General features: G+C 37.1%; 1 protein-coding gene across 1 annotated transcript; it reads left to right on the top strand.

Moving 5' to 3' along the window:
* The first annotated feature begins 3,977 nt into the window (after positions 1-3,977).
* On the top strand, positions 3,978-6,016 carry nupr1b (nuclear protein 1b). The gene is made up of 3 exons (XM_044332045.1): positions 3,978-4,218; positions 4,302-4,437; positions 5,645-6,016. The coding sequence occupies exons 1-2, from the start codon at positions 4,122-4,124 to the stop codon at positions 4,427-4,429; spliced, it is 225 nt and encodes a 74-aa protein (XP_044187980.1). The 5' UTR covers positions 3,978-4,121; the 3' UTR covers positions 4,430-4,437; positions 5,645-6,016.
* Positions 6,017-12,283: the final 6,267 nt, after the last annotated feature.

A 12,283-nucleotide genomic window follows, 5' to 3' on the forward strand; every position in this document is an offset into this window, starting at 1 on the left:
ACATCAAGTTTGTGAATGACATTAGGCGTATGAAACTCACGTATGTAGGGGCAAATACTTGAAAGACTGGAGTCATGACAAACAATCAAATGAGCTGTGAAAAGTCTGTAAAATTACCTGAAATGGAGAGTTTTATTTGTGATGGATAAAGTTAGTGAATGATTTTATGCAGACTATATTTTCATAAATCAGCAAAATCTTAAAATTTGCAAATTTCTGGTACATGGAATAAGCTGAGATAAAATCACTTTACATGTAAATAAACTCTATTATAGTTTAATTTCTTACATTTTTCTGCTGTATTTGTGGTTATGAAAAAAGTGAAACTATATTTTTTACAACCTTGAACTGTATTATCACTAAAGACTTACATAAGCTGTTATCCTTCAACGTTGATGCTCATTCATCAGGACTAACCTATTTAAAACCAGGTTAAATGCGTGGTCAGTAATAAAGACAGATAACAGAGGAAGAAATAATTATGATAAAGAGTGTTTACAAGCAGAGAAAATCAGGTCATGCAGCCGACAGAGTGATGGATGATGTGTTATCTGTAACCTGGTTCACAGTGTTTACTGTGTGCACACTGGGCGTGTTACACGTCTGAAACGTGTGCACAAACATACCCAAGGACGCACTGTCACAGCTCAGACAAGTCGGCTCATATTTCTGCAAATATTTACTGTGCTGAGTCTCGTGTCCAGATGAGGACGGAGAGCAAAGAACTCACACTGATGACTGATCGGGGAAAAAACAAGACTGAAAAGCTGCAGATTTAACACGACGACACAACCAAAGCTCATGTAAACTACAGCAGAGAGGTTATAAAACCTCCTCAGCTTGTTTTCTCTCCTCTGTGGTCAGCTTTAGTTTTTTTTCCCCAAGTTCGTCCTCTTCGTCACGTCACGCAGGAAGACTTCCAGGAGGAGTCCCTGCAGGAGGAGGAGCGAAGACTCAGCTTCTTGTTTGCTTCTCTTTTTTTTTTTTACAAATAAAATCCCCCAAAAAACACTGATGCTGCTTCTGCTGGTGACGCACCTGAACTCAGACAAACTGTCATGAGTTTATAACATTAACAGTCATAAAGTATTTAACCTTTAATATGTTTGTCTCTGATTATAAGTATTATGATCCACTTGGTTACAACAGACTCCAATAAACTGATATATTTACTATAGATGAAGTGTACGATAGGAAGTTATATTTACTACCTTCCTTCTTTCCCTTTGTTTGTTTGTTTGTTTCTTCTTCCTTGTTTCCTTCCCTCCTTCTTTGACAGTCTTCCAATAATCTTCCTTTGTTTTTCTTACTTCTTTCCTTCCTTTCTGTCCTCCTTCTTTCTTCCCATCCTTCCTTCATTCACAATCTTCTAATAATATTCCCTCCTCTCTTCCCTCCTTCCTTCCTTTCTTACTTCTTTGGTTCCTTCCTTCTTTCCTGTCTTCTTTCCCTTTGTTTGTTTCTTTCTTCTTCCTTATTGACAGTCTTCCAATAATCTTCCTTTGTTTTTCTTACTTCTTTCCTTCCTTTCTTTCTTTCCTCCTTCTTTGCTTTCTTTCTTCCTTTTTCCCTCCTTCATTCACAATCTTCTAATAATATTCCCTCCTTTCTTACTTCTTTGGTTTCGTCTTTCCTTCCTTTCATGTAAAACTGTGAGTAAACTCTTTAACTTGTGAACTTGTGACTGATTTCTTCCAGTTACAACCAGCAGCGACTGAAACATTTCTGACTGTTGTGACTGACGAGTCGTCATGGTTACTGTAACATCTGCGATGGATTTTAGCGCCAGATGTTTGGTCTGTAATTACAGCATCATGTGATGGTGAGCGCAGTTTAAATTTAGAGCGTGATGAGAGTTTTCTGCTACTGTTTCAAACTGAATCAGCCACATTTTCCACCTGTGACGTCATCTGAAAAACACAATCTGATTGGCCTTTAACACAGATGTTAATGTTTCATATTAAAGTAAACCTGAGATGTAAATGTTGTTTTTTTTTATGTGCTGATCATCAAATTTCAAGTTCAGGTTATTTGTCATTGTAACTATAAAAAATACAGTTGAAATTAAATATTTTTTATATATCATATTCATTATTACTGCTTTACTTTATATCATTTGATTTATTCTTTACCTTTTTATTATTTTACTTCCTTCTTTTTTTAAATGGATTTTAATATTTTAACAGTCGGCTCTTTTCTTTTTTAACTTTCTTATCTCTTTGAGCTGCATATAAATAAACTTTATCATTATTATCATTATTATTATTATATTACTATAATAAATATCCTACATAAAACAACTGACTGCTGTTAGTTTGTGACAGAACAAGCTCTCAGCACTTTTACTCTCTGATAACTTCAGTCCAAAGGTTGTTTTGATATATCACGAGGCGTCTGACACTGAATAAGGTGATAAAGGTGAGATAACAAACACACACACACAGGTCTGGTGTTTTGAAGGCGGGGTCGAGCAGATGGAGGTCATTTGGACAAACAGGGAGGCTGAATCAGGTCAGAGCTGTGTGAAGACAGCAGCTGCACATAAACACAAATCTGCTGCAGAAATGAAGGTCAGAGCTTTGTGGAAACACACCTGCAGTCACTAGAGTTCATATTATAATGTATCGATTTAACACCAGCACTAAAATGCTGAAATCCCTAAAAAAAAAAAAAAAAAGGTCTTTGCTTTGATAACAAAAACAGTCGTGCTCAACAGAAAAGGTGCTTTCTGGAGTCAAAAGCCTCAACAAATGTAAACAAGAAGAAAAAATAAATGCAAAATCTTCCTTCTTGTTTGCTTAAACTGATTCTGTTTTAGGGGATTTTAAGTGAAATAAAACCAGCCCTGAATTTTCACCTTTGAAAAAAAAGGTGTTTTGAGGGTTTTTGGTCCATTTTAAGTGTTTTTCCCCCTTAAAAAAAAAACTTAAATCATGCAAATACCCTATAAATAGCACCTTACTTTATTATAATCCACAATTGATCTATAATATGTCCTTTTAAACCCTTGAGGTATTTCTGTGCCTTAAAACTCCTTTAACTGTGCAAATAACCTGTTAAAAATACATACAGTTATTTAAATTCAGTAATTTATCAATTAATCATCCACGTTTGATGAATTTGCACCAAAATTTTGAGAAAAAAGCTTGAGGAAGTTTATCCCCCTTTTCTCTACACCTTAAAAACCCCTTAAACTGTGCAAATAATCCATGAAATACACCTTAATTAATTTAAATCCATTAAAACCATTAATTATCCCCCATATTTTGTGTGAACTCCTGAATTTGCACCAGACCTTAAAAGACATGAAGGTCCATAAAGGGGTTTTTACACCTTACAGACCTCTTAAACTGTTCAAATGATCCATTAAAAAGCTTTAATCTGTCATCAATCTGAAGAGTATCCATTAATCATCCAGTTAAAAAAGACATTATTTAATGGGATTTTATAATAATGCACTTTTAAGGCAAAACATGAAAGAACTGAGTTTCATGTTGTCCAAACTGACGATAAATTTGAATTTATCTTGTGATCTTTTGTTTATAATTCAACAATATTTCAGCTTTTTTTCATCACAACAAATATCCACTTTCTATGTTGACCTCTGATTCAATGTATGTAGTTTTTTTGGCCTAATCAATTAAATCAGATTTTTATACTTTACTGGATATTAATTGAATTAATCGACAATGTCTATAAATTTACATAATTGCGATACAAAAGAAAATAATAAAAACAATAAAAAAAAATACAATTAAAAACGTGTAGAAAGAAACAGACGTGATGATAAATATATGAAAATGAATCAACTGAATACATTTGTGGATGAGATTTGTTTGAAGCAGAAATATCTATATGATTAATCTCCAGCTGTGTGAATCAGTGCAGCTGCTGTTTGATGACACATTTTGCAGAACTGATGCAACATTTCTGCAGCAGAAAGAGGAAACCAGGCGGAGGAGGAGCTGACTGACTCTTATAAAAACTCACTGATCTCCGCAGAGACAAACACACAGAACGCAGAAGAACAGCAGCAGCTTCACCGACGAATCGTACAGCACGTTTTTCTGAAGCTCGACAAAACTTTTTCTTGGAGCGAAAAAGTCTCAGAGAAACAAAACATGAGTCACGTCGACGTCAAAAACCTCAAACCCACCAGTTTTGAAGACAAATACTACGACGAATATGAATATTATAACTTAACCGACAAATACGCAGGTGAGATGACTGGATGTGAGTTTAAAAACTGCTCCTGTGTTGGTTCGTCTGTCATGTTGAACTGTTGTGTTTTTTGTCCGCAGAGGGTTCAGCCCGTAAAGGAAGGACAAAGAAGGAAGCCAGCGCAAACACCAACAGACCAAACCCAGGAGGACATGAGCGCAAGATTGTGGAAAAACTGCAGAACAGCGAGAAGAAAGCCAAGGCGTGAACACTGAGGTGAAACACACTTTCTACTAAAAATCACTTTGAAATGTTTGTCCGTGTCTGTTTGATCACCAGCTGAATGTGAGACTGGTTTAATTTATGTGCTCTTACTTTCATAAAATCAATAGATAACTTTTAAAACGGTCAGTTTGTAAATGACAGTTGAAGTCTTGAGTGATGGAAAAACAACCAACTTGCCAAGTTGAACTTCTCCTTTAAGAGCTGCCCGCCTCGTGACTCAACAGCTGATTTGTTTTTTTTTTTTTTTTTGTACAGAAAAGTGTTTCAACTTCTTGGTTCATGTCTTTATAATTAACTGAATTTGACAGTATGTGTTCTATTTTTAATTGGTGAAGTTGTTTAATCACTTTATGCACTTTATAGTTTAAATAAAGCAGCAAAAGCTTCAAATTTGCTAATTTCTGAACAAAGTCTGGCAGACTGAAGGGGAAATGGGTAGAAAAGTGTGAGTTATTTACATATATGACAAACATTTAAACCACCAAACTTCCTCTTAAGAATCTCTTAATCTAACTGTCCTCCACTGTGTGAAGTGGTTTCTGCTCAGCTGTGCCTGTTTGGAAAGAAACGTTAACTCTTTGCTCACGTTGAGAGTGAACAGTTTACTTGTGATTAGTAACTGCTGGATCACTTTATATATGCTCTGTACTTTCACAGATCAGTTGATCTCTGAATGACATTTGGCTTAGGGAACTTTAGGAACAGGGAACAATTTGTTGGTAGGTTTTCTTTTTTTTTTTTTTTTTTTTTTTTTTTTTTTTTTACAAGTTGCGTAAAAGCTGTTGAAGGATTTTATGACTCAGAGCTCCCGCCTCACAACGCACTTCAAGTCTCAACCTGGCAACACAAAGAAATTCCCCAAAATTTTGATTTGTTTTGAAAAATATTGGATTTATTCAGTTTTGTACATTTGATTTTTCTACAGTACATGATGTTGAAGCCTTCTCTCCACTGACAGGAATATAACTATGGTGGAGAAATACTAAATTATTTTACTTTTTAATTAAATTGGACAAAAGTAGGCACATTTAAATACATATTGAGTCTTAAAAATACCAGAATCAGCCTGTAAATACTCGCCATGTTAGATCTCTAACTGTGATTCCAAGATAAAATACACAGAACATGACTTTCTAAGACATGTCTCTGAAGCCTTTTCTGCCAAATAATAACCAGAATCTCATTTTTCCTCATGTAGGACGACTCGGACGGCTTATCCCGGACACGACCATGGCCTCCTTGGCAACAGAACGAGACGTGCAGACAGAAGGAGCGTCCTGAGCTCCGATTTGGGCGAGGTTTCACCTGGGCGTGAGAAGGAGACCACAGATCCAGATGTTCCAGCTGCAGCTTCATCATTGTCGTCGTCTCTGACGGGCAGCAGCATGTGGCTCCTCCGCCTGTAGGTGCTGTAAAGCACTCACCTGTGGTGGCGTGCACCCGGTCCCTGTTTGGACCCTGTGGGTGCACCTGTGATTGTGGTGGTGGCGGTTGGGTGATTTTCTATGTGTTGATGAGTTTTCAATGAATTTTTTAAAAGTTTGTTTCTATTAAAATCTTTTTTAAAAGACTTTTGAAGTGTTTTTTTTTTCCACCTCTCATGATGGAAAGCTTGTTATATTATCCACTAAATAAATGTAGTGGAGTAGAAGTATAAAGTAGCATCACATGGAAATACTCAAAGTACAAGTACCTCAAAATTGTACTTAAGTACAGTACTTTAGTAAATGTACTTAGTTACTTTCCAACTCTGCAGACTGGTGACCTGTCCACCTCTAAAGAAGGATAAGCAGGTTTAAATATTAACGGATGGATAATTGAAGTGTGTCGAGAGGTTTAGCAGTGACTGACACATGCAGAGACTTTGTGATCCCTAAAGATGGAAAAATAAGTCTGTTTACCTGTGAGATTCATACCTGCAGGGATCCACCAGCAGGTGGCAGCGACTGACAAACTGAGGCAGCCTGGATGCACTGCAGTGTGCAGAGACTTGCTGCAAACACAACAGCAGACTAAGGGGTTAGTGAGTTTATGGCTCCTGAGTGCACCATAATGAGCTGGTTATTTTCCAACTTCAGCTGTTTGCTTCTTCATGCTGAAAACCAGAGCGTCAAACCTTTCCACAGAGTTTTCATATAGGAGAAAAGTTTAAATTGTGTTGTGTCACAACTGCAGTTTTACAGAAGAGGTTATGCAACAGTCTGGTGTTATATAACGACTCAGAGTGCAGCGGAAAGGTTTAAACACTGATTAAAGGACGGGTTCACAATGTTTCCAGTGTGTCTTAAACCAACAGTCAGGAGCCCAAATGAACATTGAAACATGTTTTTCTTGCTGTAATCATTCCTCCTGTTCATACTGACCATTAGAAGATCCCTTCATAATGACCTTACAATGGAAGTGATGGAGGACAAAATCCACAGTCCTCCTTCTGTGCAAAAATGTATTTCAAAGTTTATCTGAAGCTAATATGAAGCTTCAGCGTCCAAATGAGTCAAATCAAGTAGATATCTTTCAACGTTACAGTCTTTTTAGTGCCAAAGTTCCTCTTTTTGTTACTATACTTCCACCTGCAGCTCAACAGGGAAACACTGTCCGAGGAAACACAAAGAGGGAATTTGATGCTAAAAAGACTGTAAATGTGTCAGATATCCACTTGATATGACTAACTCAGACTGCTGAAGCTGAATATAAACTTCACAGAGACTTTAACTTAAATAAGTGTGTGGACACACTCTTTCACTGTTCATATGGACACCTGACTGTTGGTTTAAGACACAGTTGGAAAATTGTGAACCTGTACTTTAATGGAGGTCTCTGAAAGTCAGATAGATGATGGAGCAGAGGCTTGTGGTGTCAGTTTGTTGTTGGAGCAGCTGATAAAAAGTTCAAACTAGAACACATTTAGTTTGTAGATTATAACCTTTATTTTATATGTTCAACATAAAACTGCTTCTACAGGATCAGCTGGACAGATTTCTTGCTAAAACTACATAAAAAGTGAAATCCTCTATAAACATTTCAGTGTTATAAGCTGGCTGATGGCGACTTTTCTACTTGTGCCTGCAACCCTGATTCATGTGTAAAGCCTTTTAGTGTCTCCAGAGGGAGCTGTGTGAAATGTGATGGTTTAGACGCTGTTTCAGAGTCTTTTCCACACTGATAAGAATTTTTTGTGCCTTTCTTTTGATTCACATTTGGAAGAATGACTGTGAGCTAACTGTGATCTGAACAGAGCGTATCAGTCTATTTCTGTTTAATCCTGATTTACTGTTTGGCTCTTGGAGCAACGTTCTGCTGCTGCGACTTGACAAACAGGAAGCAGAACGGTTCGAATCCCTTGTACACCTGCAGCCTGAGAGCAGCAGCCAGCAGGATTTGGCTCTGATGAGGAAACGGGGATCAGGAATATTTATAGGAACGATCCTTCATGCCAACTTTGAGACAGCGTTACATAATCAGCTTCACCATACAACATCCTGTTCAATATTCAATGTTCCCCCCTCCTCCCTCTGCAGAGGAGATACCAGTGCTTTTAGAAACTCCCCTGGTTGCCTAGCAACTATTTCTCAGGTTTGCCAAAAGAGAGCACTGTTCATTTGTCTCTTATGAGAGTGTAATATGATATGCTGTGTATGTGTGTGAGTGTGTGTGTGTGTGTGTGAGAGAGATGTACTCACTGTTGAGATGAGGGTAAAAGTCAAATTATCACTGTACATGAAGAGACGGCAGTGACGGAGAACTAACAGTGTAAAAAGGCAACATATTCTGCTTTTAGTGGTTTTCTGTTATTTATATCCTGTTCTGATGTCGGATGTTAAACATGGTCAAAGTTCCAAAACTTCAGGTGAACGTATGTAGAAATGCTGCCTGCAAGTCAAAAGTCAGGGCTTCAACCCGGTCTGAACGCTTCATTTGCAAAACTGCCTCTACTTCCACCTCGTGATGACTTCAGATTGTTTGCACATGCCCACAAACATCTGTTCCATAGCCTTGGTTGCTAAGGTGGTTGCCAAGGTGGTTGCTAAGGTGTTTCCATGTGTTGTTCATGTTGTCCGCTCTCATATTTCAGATGTGATTCAGCTCCAACATGTACGGATGGATTTGACACTTGACAATCCTGTTACTATAGTTTTGGTGCTTTCCATTTGGCTAACGTGTCTACTCGCTTCCTCACTTGTGTGTCTTCCTCAGGTCTCAACTCCTCCCAGTGAGGACGGAGGAATTTAATTCACCAAACAGGACGTCTTCACTCACTTCAGTGTCATTTTGAGGAGATGGCAGCTACTCATAATATACATCTCAACTGTTAAATATGTAGAAGTCATCAATATGTAGAAATAAATGAGTAACAGTTTAAAAGAATAACATCCGATAATTGCTCCAATTTGATATCATTCAATTAAAGAAGAAGTATTGTGTAGAATGCCTCAATTGATAAATTGAGGATTATGGTACCAAAAACCGCTGTAGATAATGAGGATATTTGAAATGTACACATTTAAAGATGAGTTGCAACCAATGAATGTGTCTTCTTATATTGCATATTCTTATATGCATTATATAGTAATGAGAACTAAAGGAACATCCAAAATCAAATTTACAGATATTACTGTATGCTGTGTTGAGGGGAGGAAGGTTAGTTTTGGATGTTACATCGATAAATAACATTGGCAGAGTCAAGAAATGTTAATATAAGTTGTGAGGCAAGTTTCTTTTGGACATTAGGTGTAAAACAGTTTCTAGGTTGAAGTAAAACACTGGTTCCAAAATTAATTTTGTAGAGAACGTGGTCAATGTGAGGCTTGAATGTCAGTTCAGAGTCAACCCATAAACCAAAGTATTTAATTTCAACAATTCTATGAAGAGAAGTACCATCATTACACTTTATTATTAGATTATAAAACTTTTGTACAAAAGACTAAAATGTAAGATTTTGTTTTATTGAGCAGTAGTTAATTATATAAAAGCTAGTTTTGTAAGGTACTGAAATCCGTTTGAAGGGCAGTTTGCATTTGCCGTAAATGAGGTTTAGAAGTATAAATGACAGTATCATCTGCATATAGTTGAACAGAAGAATTAGAACAGATTAAAGGAGGGTCCTTAATAAAAATAGAGAGAAGAAGTGAACCCTGGGGTACACCTCCTTGTTGAACAAATGAATAAGACTTACTCCCTGAAGGACAGCATATTGTTTTCTATTATGTGAAAAGAGTCAAACCATAATAATGCATTTTGAGATGGACCAACTACATAAAGCCTATCTAAGAGTAAGTAGTGATCAACCAAATCAAAAGCCTTCTTGAGCTCAATAAAAATATCCCCTGTAAGATTACCAATATCAGATGCTGAAAACACATCTTTAGTAAGTTTTAAGAGAGCAGTGGTTGTTGAATGATTAGGTCTAAGTCCAGATTGAAATGGTTATTAGTTATAATAATAGGATATTATTCGTATTAAGATATCGATAATGGTCTTTAATTATTTGGATCAAGAATGTCACTATCTTTGTGAAGTGGAGTAATGTGTGGATATTTCCAGATAGCTGGTAACTCACAGGTGGATAAGGACATGTTAAACAAGTCAGCAAGGGGTACAATATTAGTCCATTTACACCTTGCATTAAAATGTATCTGATATCCAGATTGTATCTAGATATGATTTAACAAGATTACATTTACACCTGGTATTAATATGTGTCTGCAGTGTAAACACTGAGATCAGATTGAGATCCGTCCAGCTCAAACAACCGAATGTCACGTTATCCTCTCATTTGCATGGGTCCGAAACCCCCCCCCCCCTCCCCCCCCACCAAACAACAACAACAAAAAGAAGGTAGCCATCCGTGAAGCTGCGCTATAATATGGACTTTTGCTTGCTTCTCGAAGAGGGGAAGAAGCTGACTCTTGGTCTCATCTTGACTCCATCCACACGTGTCTTGAATATCCATAGCTTTCTTGCTGCTTTCTTGCTAGTAGCTTAGCTCGCTAACTGGCTAATGTCTGCTACCTTGCTGGTGTGGATCCGTTGTGCATGATGACGTATTTCCACCCATGTAGTTGATTTATGTGGACTGACAATGCAATTGCATTTACAATTGTGTTCTATGTGGTCACAATGTGTCCCTGACCACCTTTTACACTTGTACTTTCATGTGGTCAAGCACTATCTGATTGCAATACGATCACCCAAAATACATTTTAATGAAAGGTGTAAAGGGGGTCCCTGAGACGCTAATTTAATATATCTGGATTCAGTCCCATCATTTCCTGCACCACTGTTCAAACTTAGTCGTTTGACAGCATTCAGAACTTTGGTAAGTGTTACTTTTGTAAAGGAAAAGGTTTTGTGACAAGATGAAATATTATTGAAACTATCACTGTAGGAAGGGTCAAGTATTAAGTCAGAGCAGACAGAAGAAATCATATTTTTACACATGTAGTAAAACACATTGTGAGCAGTCACATCACTATTTTAACAGTAACATTAGCAGCTGATTCTGGTGCTATGTTGGAGTACTTCCCTGTTACTGAAATGCATCAGATCGATAAAAAATAAATGATTTTGTCTCTCGTCCTTCGCCTGTTTACCAGTCGGGGGTGGACGCTCTGCCCTTTGCCGATAAAGTAGGTGATGATGTTCTAATGGGCCTCTAATTTAGCTGCTGACATCAGTTAACAGTGTGTGTGTGTTTGTTTGATGATGTACTTGTGAGTAAGGGGTGTTAACAGGAGAAGTTTAAAATGCTGTGTGGTGGTTTTCAGGATGACTGAACACTCAGGGGTGTTTTTGGCCGGTTGATCGCTGCCTCTCTGGGCTGCGAGGTCATCCTGAGACAACGAGCTCGCCCACTTTGATATTGGCTTGCTCCCTCTGAGCCTCATTATTTTTTACTCAAACCTGTCTCGTGCTGATTCTCCTCTCCCCCCTCTGTCACTGCTGCACCTCAGAGGTTTTCTAAAGCAGCAGTGGGTTTAGGATTGCATGTAATTATATTATTTTTGTTTAGAGAAAACAACAATTTAGCAAAGCTTCCTGTCAAAACACACATGACAAGTGAGATTTAAAAGGAGTTTTTCGAAATTGATTTTTGCACAAAAACATTAATTTACATCTTTATTACCTGTTGAATGTAACAAAATTATAGTCTGTAAATGGAAATGATAGTGTTGCAGTACATTCAATGAGATAAACAATCCAAACTTTGGGGATTAATTACAAACTGAAGCAGGTAAACTGATGAATGATGCGTTTGTTTTGGTGTGTCATCAACATGTGTTGAGTTGTTTTATTCTGAGCATGTGATCAGCCAGGATGTTGTAACTCGAATTTGTTCATTTTTTGATTGGAATGGTAACCTCAGTCAAATGTAACATATAGCTGTATATTTAGTCCTCTAACGTCTGTAGGAATTATGACTCTTGTCTGGGGGAAATAATGTGACGTTGTTTTAGAACCACAAAGTTTGGTAAAATAATGCAACGTAACTTTGAAAACAATTTAGTTGTATATGAGTGTAATTTCTAGGAGAGAGTCTAGAGATGGAGGATTGTTACCTAAGTTTAACCAAGTAATTTATTTAACCCAAACCATGATGTTTCCCTAAACATAACTAAGTCATGTTTGTGCCTAACATATCCAAACCTCAACCACAGAGATGTCACCTACATAGAGAACAAAACACATACAGCTTGTTGTTCTGGAGAGCAACTAAAAATTATGTATTTTACTGTTTACTATGGAAGTCTTGTGTATTTTTCTGTTCTTGCAAATTATTTTTAATTAAAATAATTTAATTTTTTAAAATCAGAGTTTGAAAGTAAAATCAAACATTCTC

Source organism: Thunnus albacares, chromosome 17 (assembly GCF_914725855.1).
Source record: "Thunnus albacares chromosome 17, fThuAlb1.1, whole genome shotgun sequence".
Lineage (NCBI taxonomy): Eukaryota > Metazoa > Chordata > Actinopteri > Scombriformes > Scombridae > Thunnus > Thunnus albacares.